At 38.2% G+C, this 21752-nt stretch overlaps 1 protein-coding gene across 4 annotated transcripts in view; it reads left to right on the forward strand.

Moving 5' to 3' along the window:
• CDH7 (cadherin 7) overlaps positions 1 to 21752 on the forward strand; it is a 161604-nt gene that overhangs the window by 65042 nt on the left and 74810 nt on the right. For all 4 annotated transcript variants that reach the window (XM_072152291.1, XM_072152292.1, XM_072152293.1 and 1 more), the window contains 3 exons: positions 11094 to 11388; positions 12378 to 12497; positions 19186 to 19353. In XM_072152291.1, the coding sequence (XP_072008392.1) occupies positions 11094 to 11388; positions 12378 to 12497; positions 19186 to 19353 (583 nt within the window). The remainder of the gene's footprint in view (positions 1 to 11093; positions 11389 to 12377; positions 12498 to 19185; positions 19354 to 21752) is intronic.

The following is a 21752-nucleotide window of genomic DNA, read 5'->3' on the forward strand; positions in this document are numbered from 1 at the left end:
TTTTCTCTTAAGAAATGGTTACAAGTAAAAGGAATAGCTACTAATTCAAACCCTATTTTTCCAAGATCACTTACTTTGTCACATTGCACAAAAAACTTGTAAGAAAAAGAGAGAAAGACAGTAAAGATGGATGTGATGGTTACTACTTGCAATACTAGCAAACCTATTTCTTGCATACTGTAGTAGTAACAAGCTATAATGATGGATTGTTAGCTATCAAAATAATAATTTTGACAGTCAATATCCAGCCCATGGACTGTGTCAATGGATGTAAGAAACTTTCCTATGACTCTGCTGTACAGTAGAAGAGCGATCACTTTGCTCAGCAAGACTATACTACAATGGGTTAATACAGATGCCATATAACACAGGATTATATACTTGTAGCCTACGCATGCATTATCCTTCATAGTATTCTGGTTAAAATTGAGGATGTACAAACTGGTAAGAATATTGATCAACTGATTATCTCTTCCATTCTCCATCTTCCGAGCATCAGCAGAATCTCGGCAGTGCCTGCTGATAGGTAGATCTATCATGAAGCAATTTAGTACTTGCTGATGGCATTCACCTAGATTCATCTGACTTGTCTTCTTCTATATTTGCTGCCAATATCAAGTAGACTACAGCTTTGCCCTTAAAGCTTAAATACTGCAATTGGGGCCTGAACATTCCAAAGTAATGTACATATATAAAATTGTTGTGTTTGACAGGTGTCTAAATATCAAAATCCTACAAAGAACCTTTAAAGGAACCCTACCTAAAGGAAAACTTCATATATAGAGAAAATGTGGTGCAAAGCACCTATTTTATCCTCCCACCTAAATATTATTTACAGTTAGTTTACAGTCGAAAGTGAAAAGTCACATGCATAAAAAAATAAGTTACCATACTTTTCGGACTATAAGGCACACAAAAAATCCTTTGAATTTCTCAGAAATCAAAGGTGTGCCTTATGGTCAAGTGCACCTTATATAAGAACCAAACTTACAGACAACAGCTGCCTTGAACTGTGCATAGGTCTGCCACCTGCTAGTCATTCATCCTTATATCAGGTGCGCCTTATAATCCGGTGCGCCTTATAGTCCAAAAAATACAACAGTCATTTTACCATGTAACACTGGATCCGAGAACACATGACACAGACAGAGATAGTGGAGCCCTCCTTTATAGGCTTCTCTGTCTATTGCCCAACCCATCCTAGGTGGTGGTTGACAAATGGTCGACATTCCCTGCATACATCAGACTGCAAAACACGAAAAAAAAAACAATACAATCACAGAATAGTCTCCAGAGCTGGGTCACAACAAAGAGGGCAAACACAGTACAAAATCACGTTAGTATAAATATAAGCAATAGAGTGATAATACCAGGATACAGAAAGCATAATAATCGGATAACCAAGAGCTTGCTAAGAACTAACCGTAGGTTAACTCTATGAAAACAAGAGAAGATTTAGAAACAGGTTGATGGGGGCAAAAACAATCAAGTTATCCAGCAAGTATAAACCAGGTGATATTATTCATGTCAAAGTGAAACACAATGACCCATCAGCACATCCTCAGCAGTCCTTAGTAAAATGTGGAAGATGCCCGGACAGGTGTTACATACCAGTTATAGAACTATATTATGTCACCACAGACCGTCCCTAACAGTGTTCTGACACTTACATGTATCTGATTTTTAGAATAATAGACTACAGGCATGTATATATTGAGTAGTCCACTCAATAACAAATATTTTTAATATGGATAGATATATACGTATATATGCAGAACCATCTTTTTCTAACAGAAAACATAGTAATAAGTGTACTTTAAGACCACATTTGTTCACTCAAATCTGCATAAATAAATTAGATTCATACTGTTTTTGTTGTGTTGATAATTTCCTATATCAGTCAGATTTGTCATTTTGGAATCCAGTTCAAGCTTTTATCTCAATTAATTATCAAATTTCTCTATTTTATTACAATTTTTTTTTCAATTAAATTAATTCTTCAAGATACTTTGTGATACTTTTTGATTTCCTCTTTCATTATCCACCCAGGGTGCCCTGTGATGGGTTCCAAATAGAGATGAGCGAGTATACTCGTCCGAGTATACTGCTCGGTCGAGTATTAGCATACTCGGACCGACTCGTTACTCGGACGAGTATCTCGCCGGCTCGAGATCGAGCAGTAAATTAATAAAATAAATTGAATAAAAGTATTTTTATTGTAAAAAAAAATATTACACATGTTTGCAGATGTTTTACTTGTAAGAACACATTGAAATAACACTATTCTTCACTTTCCAGGTGTTCGCGCGTGTCTCCCGCTAGGTTCGAAGATGTTCGAAACATCTGGAATGTGAAGAATATTGTTCTTTCAATGTGTTCTGCACTTAAATGGTCCTGTATTCACTGTTTTTAATGTTTTAATTCTATTCTTCACTTTGCAGCTGTGCGCGCGTATCTCCGAACCTATCGGGAGACACACGCGCACACCTGCAATGTGAAGAATAGAATTAAAACATTAAAAACAGTGAACACAGGAGCATTTAAGTGCAGAACACATTGAAAGAACAATATTCTTCACATTCCAGATGTCCGTGCACATCTCCTAACTTAGCGGGAGACACGCGCGAACACCTGCAAAGTGAAGAATAGTGTTATTTCAATGTGTTCTTACAAGTAAAACATCTGCAAACATCTGGAATTTTTTTTTGGCACTGTTCTTTTACTGTTCAGTTTTATTAAAAAAATGCTCGGGTCTCCCATTGACTTCAATGGGGCTCGTTATTCGAGACGAGCACTCGAGCATCTGGAAAAGTTTGTCTCGAATAAAGAGCACCCGAGCATTTTAGTGCTCGCTCATCTCTAGTTCCAAAGCCATGTGCAGGAAGCCATTTGGCCACTGTATCATATTGTTTCCTATTAGGAGAAGCTGTAATAGAACTGCCCGTTTACTGTACATGAAGTCTTAAATGTTAGCTGAATGGGTTCTCTACCAGTAACACATTGCATTTGAAGACTATTACATCACATTCTGGTAACAGACTGATTAGTACATAAGCCTTTAAGGCTTTAACCCATTTGTATTCTCGTGTATCCTGTGATACGTACTGTCACTGTAAGGTTGATTTTTTTTTGTGCGCATGAAGGCTTGCACATTAATATATTATATCTCATATTATCTTAACAGCCAGGGATTAAGACTTTCTTATATGAGGTTTCAAATCAATAATTACTGACTACGGAATCTGATTGAAAAATGCTTTGAAGCCTACATACAATTTAATTTAGTTAAAGCTAAATCTAGAACGCACGGTCAACTATGACTTTGTGCTTATTTAGCATTTTAGTCTTGCACTAATATGAATGCTGCCTCATTACACTCCTGGTTGTCTTAAATAAGTTTCACCATGCCCGTCTGTTACCTGTTGATTTTGTTCTAGGCTGCAGACGTTTAAGGTAGATGTGATAGACAGATGCCTTCTTCATTCAATTTCATCGACTGCTGGTGTGTTTTTCTGCTTGGGCTAGATGATAGGCTCTGATATCCCATCAGAAGTCTAACTTCCTAGTGCTTGCTACAAGTCTTTTCAGGAGCTTCCTAGTATATACTGTATAGCCATGATGTTGTGTTCTGTTCAGTCTAGTCTCAGTATAAGCTAAGTTTTCTTCCATTTTTGTACGACCTTCCTCCTGTGTTTCGTTTTCTTAGGTTTTTGTATCTTGGTTGCACTTTGGAGCAGAAAGGGAGCATCACCCAGTTGTTTTCTCTTGTCTAGATTAGGTTTGACAAGTAGGTAAAGATACAACACTAGGGCCCACCATTTGCATCTTTACTTCCTTTTTCCCTTGGTTGTACATACATACCAAGATGACTCTTGATCTACTAGTAACCCCCAGAGCCACAAGGCCATGTAAGAACCAATGACAAGTGACCTCTCCTTGGTGTTTCCATGTCTGCTTAGACAACCAACCTATATATTCTGATAATTTCATCATGAGGGGCAATTCTATAGTTAAGTCTTTTAAAGCATCATACTATATCACTTCAGTCCAGTAGTATCTGGTAACTTATACTCTTATAAGCCCCAGATACTAAAATATTAACATAAACAGTCTCTATAACGGGGTTCACTCAGGCTATAGTACATATTGAATATGTAAATGCTAGGATATAGGAAATATTGGAATATAAGAAATTTTGGACAAACACTATAAGAGGCAATTTGATGTAGATGTCCATGTTTTTGGATCTTTGTATCACATGGAGTCTTATGGTGTGAAAGAATCATGCATTAAACACAGCTATGCACAATTAATTGAGTAATTTTTATGAGATTTGACATAAAGCTAAAAACATTTTAAAGCAAAAGTTGCTGGTAAAATATACAAAGCAGTTCCTGGATAAAGGAGCCTCTTGTACATGGAGTCTTATGGTCTGAAATAGTCATGCATTAAACACAGCTATATGCAATAAATTGTTGAATTTCTGGGAGACATTACAGAAAGCTAAATACATTTTAAAGCAATGGTTGCTTGGAAAATATGTAAAGTAGTTCCTGGATGAAAAGCCTCTTTTATATGTCAACTATGGGAAGCTCTGATGTAGGTCAACTGTCACTTGAAAATTCTAATAGTAAAAATAATAATTTTAAAGATTTTCTGTCGTTTAGAAGCTCTTTGCTCTATGGACAATGTGACAATGTTTTAATGTGACATAAGTGTATCAGAATCTTCTTAATGTAATTTGAAATAATTATATTTAACCTTTTATTTAGTAAATTAAAAATTCTGCATCTGTAGTTAAGCCGTCTTAAAATTCCATAAATCTTTTGAAATGTGCATGTCCTTGCCGCACAAAGCATTAAGAATAGTTACAGTCTAGCATTAAAGTGGTTATGGTTCAGCAGTTTATAGTGTTATATAGTGACAATTAGTCACACTTATTGGTTTAGCTGGTTTACATCTTCACCTTTTAACGTTTGGAAGTTCTTTATGGTAGTAATTATTCTTTCTTCTAGGCAGAGTTGTGATGTAAAATACAGATAATGTATTGTGGTTGGAACTTGAAGGAGTATAACATGGAAAGAATAACCTTCACAATGCTCATGTTAAATAATTTCACTAAAATGTAGATATAGTACAGTATTTCTAAGCCAAAACTTTTAAATTATTATTATTTTAATAATGCTATTATTTTTAAAAGGCAAAATTGAGTATTATGGCTGGAACTTGAAGAAATATAACATGAAACAAATAACCTTCGCAATGCTTATGTTAAATTATTTAATTGAAATATCGATGCAGTACAGTACTAAAAGCGTTTTTCATCATTATCTTGTTTGTAATAAAACATGTTACCTTTTACATCCTATAGATTAGACTTTGCATTTACAACATGTATTTGACACGATTTAGCCTATATTTTTTCAGAGTTGAAATGTGACTAGATTCTAAGAGGTTGTCTGCAGAGGTCACTTAGATGTTCCTGTGAAACTCTATTTGCAGACAGGTGACCACTGAAACTACACACATGGCTCATAACTGCCGAATCTGGTTATTGATGTGACATTTATGTAGGTTGTTAGTGAGGCCTGCATTTGACCTGCCTCAAATAACACATCACAAAAAAGCCAAACCATGGAAGGTGAATGGAACAGCTAATGTAATATGATTGGTATATAAATACTGCCACTTCAACATATTCTGCTAGTCTATTGTCTAGAACCACTTATGCAAATGTATCTAATTATCTACTGAACAAAACTTAACCAATAAGAGGGTAATTTTTCATAAGGTGGTGAGGTACAATATAGTTAGTCTATGTTTCCATTATGATTTTAGCCCTCCATTCTAAGGCTACATCGGGAGGATTCATAACATGTTCTTAAAATGGAGGGCTACCATATATCCCTCTGTATGTACATATTAAGAGATATGCGCACATGGAGGAGGAGTGAACATTGGAAGCAGATTGTGACTCATCACCAGCGATGTTCATTTATGTTCATCGCCACCAGTGATGTAATTGTCCTTAGGCTGGATTCACACGACCAGTGCCTGCCGTATCGTAGCACGGCGGGCACACGGCAGCGTGCGGGGAGAGGAGGAGGGCGCTACTCACCCCCGCCCCTCTCCATAGGGATATATGGCGCACGGCGCCGTATGCCCTGAAAAAATGTCCTATTTTTTCATGGGGCACGGAGCAGTACAGTGCCGCACGTGTGCGGCACCGTACCGCTCCCGTAGGGCGCCGCGCGCCCATTGCCGTCTATGGGGGACGTATATCGGCCGTATATACGTCAGCCGTATATACGTCCCCCTTGCAGTAGTGTGAATGCAGCCTTATAAAGACAGTTCCATCACTGGGGACCTGCTAGAGCGTACGCTGAGTGGAGGCCAGGAAAGATACTGTCCAATACTTTCCATCCATCCCCATAGCTTCTTATGTTGCACAGCAGGAGGGAGCATATGGAAAGATGCAGCTTGCTACCTGTTTCCATCCAGCGTTTCCCATAACATGCAATGTATACTGTGCAGACGAAGGCATAAAGGATGCCTCCTGCTAGTGAATGTCCATGGATATGTTTAGCATATGTCAGGAGCTTTCCTGTTGTATGTGCAGAGTATTAAAAAAAACATCATGTGAATGTAGCCCTAGTGATTAATAAAATGATGCATGGGAAACTTTGTTTACCTGCATTACTCTGCTAGTTGTGTTATGATGTCATCATCCCGATCATCTCTGTATTTTTGTGTTGTAGCTTTATACTTAACCCATATCAATGCCTGTGTAATTACTATGTCATAATGTTACTGACTTTGGAATCATAAATATCTCTTCTTATACATTTGTATTTACTTGATTTTAATACTCAAACTTTAAGTTTTATTACTTTTTTTATGTCACATAACTATGTGCATTGATTTTGTTCTAACACCACTGTGTGTTGATTAAGATTGTAAAACTAATATTCAAAAACCCCATTCTGCATAGCATTATGTGGAACTAAAATTGAAGTAAATGCTATGTCTGCTGACTACATATATCAGGGACATATTCAGGATATTTATATGGTATAGCAGAGTGCACATTTTGATTTTGTATCACCTTGATGTTTTCAACGATAATCTCTGAAGGTCTAGCAAGGCCTTAAAAACATGAAATATGTTCAGCTGTTCTAACACCTCTTAACAACAATATATTCTGGAGAACAAGCTTCCTGACTTTAGATGTCATGGTTACTGATCTAGAATTCTCAGGTTGAGGTGCTCCCTTGACTTTCTACAAATCTTATTCCTTTGAAGATTAAAAAATGGCCTGACTATAATTGAACAATACTTGATTTAAAAGGAAAATGTTGGATGCATGCCATCTAGATTGAGACGGATTTTATTTTATTTTATCTAGCCTGTCATTCAACACTTGCAATGGATTTTCTAAGCTTCTGTGGTGCACAATACACTCTATTGTTGATTGAATTTTGTGATATAAAATTAAATAAGGTACTAATCTGCCATTGATCTAATCCTATTCTGACGGTGAATATGGGATTAAGGAATATTAATTGAAAAAATTGTGTTCATTTCAATTGAATCCATCAGCTCTAACCATATAAAGCAGAAGAACTCTGAAAATGCGTTTATATTTCAGGATTGTAGCTGGACGTGGATCACTATGGTGCACTGGTGTGTGAGATTTAGTCATTAAAAACAACACAACCCCCCTGAGTAACTTTCGTAGTATTCGTCACAGCAGTTACTCAGGGGGAGCGTTTGCACAGCAGTAGTGAGGAGATCTAATACACTAGTGCACCAGAGTGACCCAAATCCATCTCCAATCCTGGAATATAAATCCATTATTTACAGTCCCGCTGCTACTGATAACACACACAGAGGAATGCTTACACAGCTCTTCAGGGATGCTAACTCACACCGTTTGCAACTTTGTATGGTCAAAACTGCTGACAGATTTAATTAAAGAAAGGACATGGTTGTGTATAAAACAGATTTACTGCAAATGTGACCATCTATGTGGTCTTTAGGAGTAGCAGCCTGACTTGTATTTTACAAGCACTACTTTTGCTAGGCCCTACAATATTTTGCTTAGAGCAGGGGGCGTAACTACAGTAGTAGCAGCCATAGCAGCCACTATGGGGCCTGCAGTGTCAGGGGGCCCAGCCACCTAACCTGCCAGAGCATGTGCACCATTATATAAACATATTATGCTTCACATTGTGTAGAATAATCTGTTTATAACAGTTCACATCTTCCACAGTACACATCTCAGCTCAGGAGGGAGCTCACATAATAAATGTCCGGGGAGGAGCAAGGGACAGCCGGACGTCAGGCTAGGGATCTTCTATCTCTACTTTCTGCCCTTTATTTACCTCATGTGGTCAAAAGCTTATAGGCCACGGAATAAGAAATCTGTCAGAAATTGATTTTATACATGTTTGTAGGAGTGTATAAATGTATGCATGTCTATCATATGGGGTGTTTCTATATTGTATGAACGTAGCTGTATGCTCTATGTGTGCATATATGTGATATGTTTATTCTCTATATGTGTACATGCTGCATGTGTTTGTGCATATGCTAAATGTCTGTATATGGAGCTGTATGTATATATTCTGTATGTGTAATAATATGATATATATAGATGTCTGCTGTGGGGCCCAGCCTTTCCTAGTTAGAACTTGGTTTAGAGCATTATCCAACCTAAACAATCTAGATGCAGCATCTAACAGACATTTGTTTTTTGTGGACAAAAATGACCCTAGTTAGTTTACATGGAAATTTTATATAGAATATGTATAAATCATTGTACTTTAACTCTGTGTTATCTCCGCACTTGGTTTTGGCTCACAATAACTGATAATGGAGTTATAACACAATAACACAATAATGGAGATGTGAACTAGACATTAACCATTTCTATTATTAATGAACACCCAATTCTGTATCTCACAGAATATTTCTGGTTGACACATTTCGCATATAACCCCTTTACAGTGCTACCATTTGTGAAGCTGTTAAACCAGCACCCTACCCAGGGCAATTCTGATGCCTGTTATGTTTGATGTCTGTAGCTTGGATGAGAACTTTAGTCAAATTTACAGACGATGGGGGTTATTTATCTTTAGTCATTTGTGTTTTTTGTGTTTCACTGGATTTTGGAATTGTTTGATTTATCTTAGAGGTTGATATACAAGACATCTTTATCTGTCGGGCATTTATGTGCAACAAAAATTCCACAAAAGTCACAAACTGTTCTGCCACCCCTTCTAAAGTTTTTCCAATACTGATTGGAACTGGAGTCTATTTTCAACTTTTTAACCAAGATTTGTACCAAAATTGCAACTTTTTCAAACAACCACATCTGGATTTTAAAAGTACATCAGACAGGATTATACAATTGCGCAAAAAAAAGTTGCAAGTATAAGAGACAAGAAAAGAGAAGAACCTAAGATAAATTACCACTTTTGTGCAAGTTTTGGGTAGGGGCTCTAAAACACTGTAAACCAATAGATTCCAGACATATTGAGAAATATTTTGTCTCCTTCTTAAGGAAATATATTTTGGATTATTTCCTCCAAAGGATTTTTAATCGCCTCCATAAAATATTAGTAAATGTATGTTTACTATGTTATTTTAATGTTTAGGTGCCATTGATGATGGTGCCGGGGTTAATACTTTTCAATGGCTGTTTAAAAAAGACTTTAGTCTATTCCTCTTACATGGATTCTTTTAAAATTTGAAGACTCACAAGTCAATGCATAAAAAGAAAAATAGTGTGATAAATAATATAGGTTACAGTAGGTAAAGTGGAACCACCCATAGGAAGAATTGAAAGATTGTAGTAGTAAATTTTGATGGTTGTCAGAAAAGTATGATGCTATCTATGGTGATTCCTCTTCAAGGCTTGTTCTTAAGTAATTCAGAATAATAAAATCCAAATCCTACACATTCATTCATACAACAACTAGCCCATTGCTCTCTGCAAATAGTAGCTGAGTTGTTGATGTACATAATTTGAGGCTATGGGTATGAATTTTGCCTGCATGTATTTGCATATCATACTAATATTTGTTGGTACCTCCAGTTAAAACATGTTCAGTAGGCCTGTATAATTTGTAAATACTCCAACTGCAAACTAAGCAATTTTCTTAAAAATCTCCAAGAATTGCATATATGTCTATAATACAGTTATGCAATCTATAGGACATTATTAATGAGAGATATGGACTACACCTACACAAGCCAAACTTTGTATTCTGCTTTGGATACTTGATGAACAAAATTAGTTTAGTAAACGTAAAATAGAGACCGGAGCTAATGAGCTGTAAGTCAAAAAATCATTGTGGCCACCTAAATGATATAGGCTCCCCAAGCACACAGAGTAGCCAGTACACAGCATACTGCCCTTAAGTTGCTTCTAAAATAAATCTCTCACATGTGAAATTTTACCAGTAGTGCAGGAAAGAAATAATCGAACAAGATGTCAACCAAAAACTGTTGTAGCCACTTTTAAGATTTTGTATGGACCGAATCAGTGATTGGGGAGCTAAAAGTCTAAAGATCTGTTTTTTGATTGTCAGTAAAGAACACCTACATTTAGTAATGTAGTAAGTAATAATAAAAAGAATGGAATGTCCATAATGGCATAACAAAATGTCATGGAATGTTGAATGTGAAAAAATTTCCATTTGATATAAAACAGCATAAATAACGTTATCCGAGATACTTGGCAGTGACCCACTGACACTAGAGGAAATAAATTGTAAAGTATTTACAAGTCATATTTCCTAAACAATGAATGTGACAGAGCTTTAAACTCGGCGGTCTGAATGTGATTTTCATCACAGTGTGAAATACAGAGAGCATCAAATTGTTTATTGGGAGGCATAAAAATTGGTTTGCTTCCCAAAGCATTTGACAGATCTTCATCATATTTTTCGGTGAACAAGAAACTTTTCCAGATCATTTTCAAAGCGATGACAATTCATGTATTTCACTTGGAGACAATGGATATTACTTGATTTTCTCCATGTCACTCGGCCTTTTAACTTGACAATTCTTTTCCTATTTCTCAACAGCTTCACTCTGATGTGGACGTAGGAGTAGAAACCATCAAATATGTTTTGATGGGTGAAGGGGCTGGTTCCATTTTCAATATTGATGAAAATACTGGGGACATTCATGCTACAAAGAGGTTGGACAGAGAAGAACAAGCTTACTATACATTGAAGGCCCAGGCTATTGACAGGCAAACTAATAAATCAGTGGAGCCTGAATCCGAATTTATCATTAAAGTACAAGATATAAATGACAATGAGCCAAAATTTCTTGATGGACCCTACATTGCTGGTATCCCCGAAATGTCTCCTGTCGGTAAGAAAGACATTGCTCTTCACCTGTTATAGTCTCTTGCTGAATAAAAGTTTTATTTCTTTCTATTTTTTTGCTAATATCTTTTGCTTCAACCTTTCCTCCCATAACAAGCAAAATTGCAGATCTACCAGGCATTGACTGGCTCACTAGACACTCTTCCCAGGAGAGATGTATGTACAAACTGAACAGCATGAAGCTGTCAAAGAAAATCTGGTCAGGCTGTGACTTGTCCAATAAACTCCTGACAGTCCCACACAGAAACTTTGATGATTAGTGTTCTCCATTTTGCTATAATTACTCATACAGTAGTACACAGGCAGTGCTCTTTGCAAAAACCAATGTTATAAGGTCACAGTACAGTAGGTATAGTACAGTATCAGCAGTGTACATTTTAAGAACTGAATGTGTACTGCATTAAGTCTGCAGTTCAGGTTCCATAAATATAGGCATAATTCAATTACTATTTCAATTTCTTTCCTATGTTTGAGTTGCTTTCTTTTATAGACTCATGAATATGTACCATTAAAATGTGATTAATATGCACCTCTTCTCATGCATATGTATTTTAGAGGCAACCATTTTGTATTCATATATAAAACTTTAGCAGAAATACATTTTCTGGAAAGTAGATTCATTATTAAAGGCACAGAGCTCAGGCTATAACAAGAAACTAATGAATTAAAAGTCTGTTCCTTGTGAATATCTAGGGCACAAAACAATTACGCTACACAATTGCATTTTAATCTCACGTCTTGAAACATGTATGTAAAGTTGAGTTCAAAAATACAATATGGGTGGATTTATTTAGTAAATAAAGTCTTTTAATTGGCTTAACAAGGTGTTTTATATAAGATTTGTGCAGTACATACATTAATAAGTATAATGTACGTCTTCCACTTGTTTCTAAAATTAAATTATTATAAATGTTTCACAATGTACTGTTGTAGGTTGAAATCTGTTTAACTTAAAGCCAATATATTTTTATTAAGGAACATCAGTGATGCAAGTAACAGCAACAGATGCCGATGATCCTACTTATGGAAACAGTGCTCGGGTTATCTACAGCATTCTTACCGGTCAGCCGTACTTTTCCGTGGAACCAAAAACAGGCAAGAAATAATAATAGTTATACATGAAATAAAATAGTAGACTTAAACACAAACATAAAGATGTGTGAGTAAAAGTCTTTCCTTCATGCAAGACACTAAACTAGTGTCCAGGAGGAAATACACATTGAGCATTGTCCCTCATGTAACCTAAATCTATTAAGCCGAGAAACTGGAGAATGTTTGATTATGAAATTAATGGTCATTAATAGAGATGAGCGAGCACTAAAATGCTCGGGTGCTTGTTATTCGAGACAAACTTTTCCAGATGCTCGAGTGCTCGTCTCGAATAACGAGCCCCATTGAAGTCAATGGGAGACCCGAGCATTTTTCAAAGGGACCATGGCTCAGGAATAAAATGTGTTATTTAATTGAAAAAGAATGTCTTCTGATAAGTTAGCAGATGTATGCAAACATCTGCAATCTATTCTTCACTGTTCCGCGCGTATATTATCTCCAGACAAGTTAACAGATGTGAAGAACAGTGAAGAATAGAATAAAAACAGTGAACACAGGATGATTTAAGTGAAAAACGCAGTGAAAAACACAGTGAAGAATAGATTACAGATGTTCTGCACATCTGCTTACTTGTCGGGGTGATACGCTGTCCCGGGATCGCTCCTCTTCTTCCACTGAAGTCTCCCCGTGCTGCCCGATGTCTGTCTCCCCCGTGCTGCCCGATGTCTGTCTCCCCCGTGCTGCCCGATGTCTGTCTCCCCCGTGCTGCCCGATGTCTGTCTCCCCCGTGCTGCCCGATGTCTGTCTCCCCCGTGCTGCCCGATGTCTGTCTCCCCCGTGCTGCCCGATGTCTGTCTCCCCCGTGCAGCCCGATGTCTGTGTCCCCCGTGCTGCCCGATGTTTGTCTCCCCCGTGCTGCCCGATGTCTGTCTCCCCCGTGCTGCCCGATGTCTGTCTCCCCCGTGCTGCCCGATGTCTGTCTCCCCCCTGCTGCCCGATGTCTGTCTCCCCCCTGCTGCCCGATGTCTGTCTCCCCCGTGCTGCCCGATGTCTGTCTCCCCCGTGCTGCCCGATGTCTGTCTCCCCCGTGCTGCCCGATGTCTGTCTCCCCCGTGCTGCCCGATGTCTGTCTCCCCCGTGCTGCCCGATGTCTGTCTCCCCCCTGCTGCCCGATGTCTGTCTCCCCCGTGCTGCCCGATGTCTGTCTCCCCCGTGCTGCCCGATGTCTGTCTCCCCCGTGCTGCCCGATGTCTGTCTCCCCCGTGCTGCCCGATGTCTGTGTCCCCCGTGCTGCCCGATGTCTGTGTCCCCCGTGCTGCCCGATGTCTGTGTCCCCCGTGCTGCCCGATGTCTGTGTCCCCCGTGCTGCCCGATGTCTGTGTCCCCCGTGCTGCCCGATGTCTGTCTCCCCCGTGCTGCCCGATGTCTCCCCGCTGCCCGATGTCTCCCCGCTGCCCGATGTCTCCCCGTGCTGCTTGATGTCTCCCTGCTGCTTGATGTCTCCCTGCTGCCGTTCCGCGCGTATCTTCCAACAAGTAATCTATTCATTACTGTGTTCTTCACTGTCTTTTTCACTTAAATGATCCTGTGGTCACTGTTTTTATTCTATTCTTCATTGTTCTTCACTGTGTTTTTTTAATTAAATGCTCGATCTCGAGCAGGGGAAATACTCGTCCGAGCAACGAGCCGTTTCGAATACCTTAATACTCGAACGAGCATCAAGCTCGGACGAGTATACTCGCTCATCTCTAGTCATTAACCACATATATTCATATTCATGTGGAAAACAAATATTCTACAATAATAAATTAAAAAAAAACATTTATTTGACATTAATAGTAATAATTCAGTACAGCTCCAATCACATCTTGTTTTTTATACATGTTCAGCACGTTCATTAGGAGATCGTTTTCATAGACTGTTAGATGGAGGAGAAAATGATATCTCTTGTCTGTTTGATCAGTATGTGTGGCAGTAAAGCCAGAAATGAAAGCTGAAAATGCTAAGCAGACCACACTATTTCATAATAACCTTTGGGAGACAGATATATGGCAACCATATTTGGAGACTTAAATCTCAAGAAACACCCAGAACATTGACAGCAGCAAATCCCTGCCTCCTGATGATGCTGGTTCCTCCTCCTGCTTTCATAGAGGGTGGGGCTTCACATGATTATACATCCCACTGCTTCTATGCGAATAAACTGGTGTAGTAGCCTGGAAATAATCACAATTGCTAGCAAACTGTCATTGTTATGGAGGGGCATGGAGGGGGCATGAAGGGGGGGTGTGGGCATGAGGTGTCCACCGGCACTCGCTGCAATTTGTGAACTTTTATTATTGAAAGTTCACACTCTGGACATATTTCTAAACCAGGTAGGACCTCTCATAGAAATAAAGGCTCTGAAACCTCTTGATGTATCCAGAGGCCCCAGAGGGGGCAGGGATTTTATCATATGCCGACGCCAAGCACTGGTGTATGATAAATCTCACCCTGTGTTTTGCAGCCCTCCACTTTAAGTTTACATCAGGAATCCTCACAATATATACTTGAATTTGGAGGTTAATAATGACATGTGAACAAAGTCTGATACAGCGGCAAACAGTTCAATATTTAAAATCTTCAAGAAGGACAGCCAATTTCCTGCACTAGGAATATAGATACTTTTATTTATATATGCAGTTTACCATATTGTATGCAATGACAGCATGCATGGGAAGATATTCTTTAATTATGTCACCACATGCCCTGTGACATTTCCAATATCATACCGTCTATGGAAAGACATCTGTGATATCAGGATCCTGTGGTTATCTGTATCTGATGACTGTTAAGACAAATTAAGGTACTCTGTACTTGGTAAGCAGGGGGTTTTCTTCCATAGAAGTGGTTTTATTGTTCTGTATTAGGCTACATTCACACTGCCGCATGGGGGGCGTATATATGGCCTATATACGTCCCCCATAGACGACAATGGGCAACGGGAGTGGTACGGTGTAGCACACTTGTGGCATATGTGCCATGTTCCTCTATGGAGAGGGGCGGGGTGAGCAGCACTCACCCCCTCCTCCTCTCACTAGGGCCACCCTGTGCCCACCGGGCTACAGGATGGTGGGCAACGGCAGTGTGACTCACTGTAATAATATTTTAGATTGCTGATCTTCCAAGAAGGCCATACAGATAAACAGAGGATAAATGTCTGATCATGGTGAATCCAAACATTGGGACCACCAGCAGAAAAAATTCTAGGGTTGGTTATCTTATAAGATATTTCAGAATTCCTACAAAAGCCAGTGAAGCGCTGGACGTCCTTCTCTCCATTAATTTCTATTGGACATATGGGACAGCTTATGTGCCAGCCAATCCTGAAAGTTCTATTCACAGTAGATCAGCTCATTGAACACTAAACTTGTCATAAAATACAAATAAAATGAATTTATTCATGTATCCATCTACCTCCAAGTGCCACATATTAAGGTTGAACTGTATTAAGATTACCAAGAAGATGGAGATGATAGAAGGTAAAAAAGAGGTGGATGTAAATTTTCTAAAAACAGATCACTCATCTCCTCAAGAATTTGCTAATTAAAATGGATTGTTCCCTAAAATAGTATGCATTTTTGTGTTATGTTCCCATATATTTCATAAAGATTAAACGTAAAATTGATATTTTAGTAAGATTCCAAGAATATTTTGTGTATTGTTTGGGATTCTTTGATAAAGATGCAAAAATGTTCCAAACATTCTATCAGAGGAAAGTAATAATAACATTCTTAGAAAAATATGAATCATTTGTGAATCACATCACTTACTGTACATTGTCCATTTAGTGTACTATAATGTTCTTGTCATCTTCATTTCTCATTCATACGCTTCCATTCGGTAGTGACACAGTTCGCTTCACAATCATGGAGTAAAATTAATCAGATCAAGAACAAACAATATCCTGGGTAGAAATTATCAATATTGCCTATTTAAAGAGATTTATCAGGACTTAGGCCAAATAGAATTCATTACTTTAAATGAATAAAAATCAATCAAATGTATTAAATTGTGCTGTAAAAAAATATACATTTAAGAATCCTGCACATAGCAAACTAAAGTTTTATATTATTCTATGTTAAATATTTAAAATCAAGATTTCAGTTATGGATGAGTTCACACTGTGCCTAAGTGAAACTCAGAATATCTGGAAATTCATCTTATCTGCTCTTTTTAAATTTTTGCCATCCTCCAGAGATTACATTTTAGGAATGTCTCATGAGAGATAAACATCCGATATCATAGGGGCTGTGATAAGATTCTCTAAGGTCTCTATCATTCAAATTATCTAAAAGAACTTTCTCCTTCTAAGCGTGTGCTTGTTCGTTCCCAGGGGAAGTTGTGTACTTTCCTGTTTGTAGGCAGTTGTCCTAACTATATGGAATATACATGAGGTAAATAAAAATGTATCTCTTTAGATGTGAGCCAAGTTTACAAATAAAATGTAATGTCAACATTTTACTAGAACAAAATGTCCCATAAAAAATCAGAAGTTACTGAAACAGCAAGAATCATGATGTACACATGATTCTAATTATTCTGCACACACCATTCAAGTAAAGTCAACTCAAACATTATCATTAATTTTGGAAAAATATGAAGTTAAATAATTTGTGAAAACTAAATTGGTAATTCTTAAAATGGTAGCACTGGTTTTCAAGAAGTTTGCATTAGGTCTTTTCCATAACAAAGAAAGAGTTATAGTTTCTTAAAAGTAGTGTCTATTGGGTCTTACCTTTAGGCCCCTTCCACACTAGCGTTTGACGTGCAGAACTTGCATTGCACTCTGTTCCATGTTTCCATGTTTCCATACATCTGCAATGTGTTCTTCACACATATATATTGTTCTTCACATAGGGGCAGATTTATCAAGCTGTGTGAAAGTCAGAATATTTTTAGTTGCCCATGGCAACCAATCACAGCTCTCCTTTGAAATATTCATGAGCACTGGTAAAATGAAAGCTGAGCTGCAATTGGTTGCCATGGGCGACTAGAAATATTCTGACTTTCAGACAGCTTGATAAATCTGCCCCATACTGTTTTGTTCGCACTGTTCCGCGCGTATCTCCCAACAAGTAAGCAGATGTGCCGAACATCTGCAATCTATTCTTCACTGTGTTCTTCACTGTGTTTTTCACTTAAATGATCCTGTGTTCACTGTTTTTATTCTATTCTTCACTGTTCTTCACATCTGCTAACTTGTAGGGAGATAATATACGCGTGGAACAGTGAAGAATAGATTGCAGATGTTTGCATACATCTGCTAACTTATCAGAAGACATTCTTTTTCAGTTAAATAAAACATTTTATTCCCAAACCACTGTCCCCTTGAAAAATGCTCGAGTCTCCCATTGACTTAAAAAACGTGCGTGAAAAACGCACCGAAAACGCAAAAAAAACGTGAACAACACGCGCGTGAAAAACGCAAAAACGCTAATGACTCCCAGGAAAAATGGAACAAAACGCAGCCAAAAACGGCAGTTTTTCACGCATTGCACCCTGACGTGAAATGCAACGCTAGTGTGGAAGGGGCCTAACCCTCTTATATCTGTATTCACACAGGAAGTTTGCATGTCATATTAAAAGATATTAAATGAGGCACTTTTACCCAAAATTAAAGTCCTTAGGACAATGTATATTCCTAGATAAGAAGTTTCACTAAAATGTAAAATGATTATGTGTTAAATGAATACTTGTTTTTGTCTAATCATTCTTATTATTTAACAGAAAGTATATTGGAGAATTTTATAATTTTTCATTACACAAACAATATCAATTATTTGCTGAAAGTGGACAACCCCTTTAAGTCAACTCAAATATTATTATTACTAAATAATTAGAAATTGCACATTTAATAAATTAATAAATAAATATTTAGAAACTAATGACCTGTATAAAACAGAGTAGAACATGTACTTGTGTCATTAAAATGCTATTATAATTATAGAAAACATTTTAGTTTATTGCAAAGCAGAAAATTAAACCAACTGGAACCCATCAAACTGTGTAAAATGCTTTTGACTAAATTCATTAAGGGGTGTTGTCACTTTTCTATCGAGTAGGGGAAAGAAGTGAAGCCTCTGGAAAGGGGCATGGAGTCAGTGCATCAGGATTTAGCAGATGCGCCAAAATTTTGGCACAGTTTTCTAGAAAGGAATTTATGGAAGATATCTTGGAGATGGATCATAAAGGGGCTATATAGATTTAAGAACAGAACTGTCTGCTTTCCAAACCTCCTGCTGATTTTGTGCCCTATTTAATATTGATGACTTATTCTATATTTTAAAAGGCCAATATCACAACGAAAGCAATTGTGGATAGAAGTTGTCTGTTAAACTGACTGTGATTATGGTCAATTTGACCCTTAAACCCAAAGGTCTAACAATTATGTGGTCTAACTGGGAGAATTCACGACCAATTACTGTTGTGTATACAAAATTGTGACTGCCATCAATGAAAATTCTATTTTATTTTTATGAAATCTTGGTAGAAAAGGTCTAACGGGGTCAAATAATGAAAAAAACTTTTTACTTTGTTTTTAAAGTATCAGTGAGGAAGGTTTCAAAGTTTTTATTCAAAATGGTGGCAACTCGCTAATTTATTTTGTATATACTCTACTTTGTATGAATTTTTTTCTATTGATCATGATTACATTAGTCTAATCCTTACTCTTGGTCTTATTCACTTACAGGCATTATTCGAACAGCCTTACCTAACATGGACAGGGAAGCCAAAGACCAATATATTCTGGTTATACAAGCAAAAGATATGGTTGGACTCATGGGAGGATTGTCAGGCACAACCTCTGTTACAGTCACCCTTACAGATGTCAATGACAACCCTCCAAGGTTTCCTCGAAGTAAGTTCCTTGTGTCACAGTACTGCTTACCTCCCTATATCTGAATGAAATTTAGAAGAGTTTTGTACAGTAAAATTTGTTATCCGTAAAAGGATGGTGAAAAGTCATAATAACTGAATAAGGTGCTATTTATTAGATTTGAGAAGAAACCTTATTCTATATTGGAGGGTTTTGCTTTACCAATATTTTACTTTCAGTTCTTCAGACTCATTTGGTTTCCTTTTTTACTCTCTAGCAACTGACAGAAAGGAGCAGTGCAGCAATGATGAGCATGAAAAGACACTTTTTCTTCGAGATGAAACAAATATTAAAGGACATCTACCACCATTTTGTCAGTGGTAGACTGTCCTACAGTGCACCCTTGTTACCTGCAGGGGATGACTGAGCCTTTTTTAGCTTCCCCCTGGGATTCCGTAAGAGCCAGAAAATAAGGTTATAAAAATATTCAAATGAAGCAGAGGCGCTCAGGGTTGCTTCGGCCGAGCGCCTCCTTGCTCCTCCCACACCTAATTTATGCAGCCCCCGCTTCATTTTTATGCACCCCTCCCAGCCCTCTCTCCAGCCAGACAGCCAGTCACCAGCTGATATCCATGTGACTGATCACATGGCTATGACGCCTTTAGCCTACTAGTGGTAACAGTGTGTTCCGCTGTGTGGCAGCCGGCTGTTAGCGGAGAGTGCTGGGAGGGGTGTTATCATTATAATAACACATGAGAGAATGTGCAGACAGCCCTATCGTTCAGCAGCACATAGGCAGAGGCTGCCACTCAGCAGAACACAGTGTGGCCACTAGTAGGCTAAAGGACCTTTACTGACGTCACAGCCATGTGATCATGTTCAAGTCCTATCCACGTCAACATCAGCAAAGAGTTTGTATGATCTATCGGTGTTTGCGTGGATTTCCTTTGGGTCCTCCAGTTTCCTCCTACACTCCAAAACATACTGGTAGGTTCATAGTATCATAGTATAAAAGGCTGGAAAAAGTCCATCAAGTCCAACCTTTAAGAATTAAACAAATGTTTTTTTTCCATAACATGTTATATTTCTGCTCTGCAGAGAGTCATCCAGGCCTCTGTTGAACATTTATTGATTAGATTGTGAGCTCCATTGGGGACAGGGACCAATTTGGCCAGCTCTGTGCAGCGCTGCGTAATCTGTGTGAACTATATAAATAAAGGGATTATTATTATTGTAAGGGTCATTTATTATTAAATCTTTATTATTAAATCTTTTTTATTTCTGTTGTTTGACACACCTAGAACTTGTGTACCTCATTCTCTTGTTCTCTGCGCTATAATTTATTTTTTTAAATGGGTACAGCTTTATTTCTGTGCTCATTGCTACTTATTTATGTTTGGATAAAGTTTTTTTGGGCCACATAGATAGGTGCAAAAATGTACCAGAAAAATCTTGGTCTAAAAGAAAAGGAGAAGATTCAGAGGTGTACTTAGAGAATAAACATACAAGGACACCATATTCATCAGAAACTTTTTGATGATACATTTTAGGGCCAGCAGAGGAAGGGTGATTACAGATAGAGGATTGGGTGCAGGGAGCCAATGGAACACAGGTGGATTTTCTGGTAAAATAGTAATGGGGCAGACTGAGGAGTGGTGCTTGGAATTGGCTCTGCCTCCCTCTTCTGTAGCTTCTGTAGTCCTGGGCCTTGTCTTTAGTATACTTGTTTGGACACAGAGCTGGTTCATCAGCGCAGTCCCGGATGCAGAACTGATTCATTGGCATAGTGTGGCTTTTTTGTGGGCGCCAAAAAAACAGGTGCATGGAAAAACTTAGAAGCACCAAAAATTATAAATGCCCTCAGTGTCTTTGTATACCCTTTTGTGCACTGTCTCTGTATACTCTGCTGTGCTGGGTATCTCTGTATACCCTGTTGTCCTGGAAGTCTCTGTATACCCTGTAGTGTAGTGTCTCTGGATACTCTGCTGTACTGAGTGTCTCTGTATACCCTGTTGTGTAGTGTCTCTGTATAGTCGGCTGTGCTGGGTGTCTCTGTATACCCTACTGTGCTGGGTGTCTCTGTATATCCTGCATGCTGGGTGTTTCTATATACTCTGCTAAGCTGTGTCTCTGTATACCTTGCATGCTGGGTGTCTCTGTATACTCTTCTCTGCTGTGTTTCTGTATACTCTGCTGTGCTGTGTCTCTGTATACTCTGCTGTGTATCTGTATATCCTACTGTGCAGTGTCTCTGTATACTCTGCTTTACTGTGTGTCTCTGTATAGTTTGCTGTGCAGTGTCTCTGTATACTCTGCTTTACTGTGTGTCTCTGTATAGTTTGCTGTGCAGTGTCTCTGTATACGCTGCTGTGCTGTGCGTCTCTATATACGTTCTTGGTGCTGAGTATCTCTTACCCTCTTCAGTTCCTCATAAATTTCCG

The sequence above is a fragment of the Engystomops pustulosus genome, chromosome 5, assembly GCF_040894005.1.
Source record: "Engystomops pustulosus chromosome 5, aEngPut4.maternal, whole genome shotgun sequence".
In the NCBI taxonomy this organism is placed as follows: domain Eukaryota; kingdom Metazoa; phylum Chordata; class Amphibia; order Anura; family Leptodactylidae; genus Engystomops; species Engystomops pustulosus.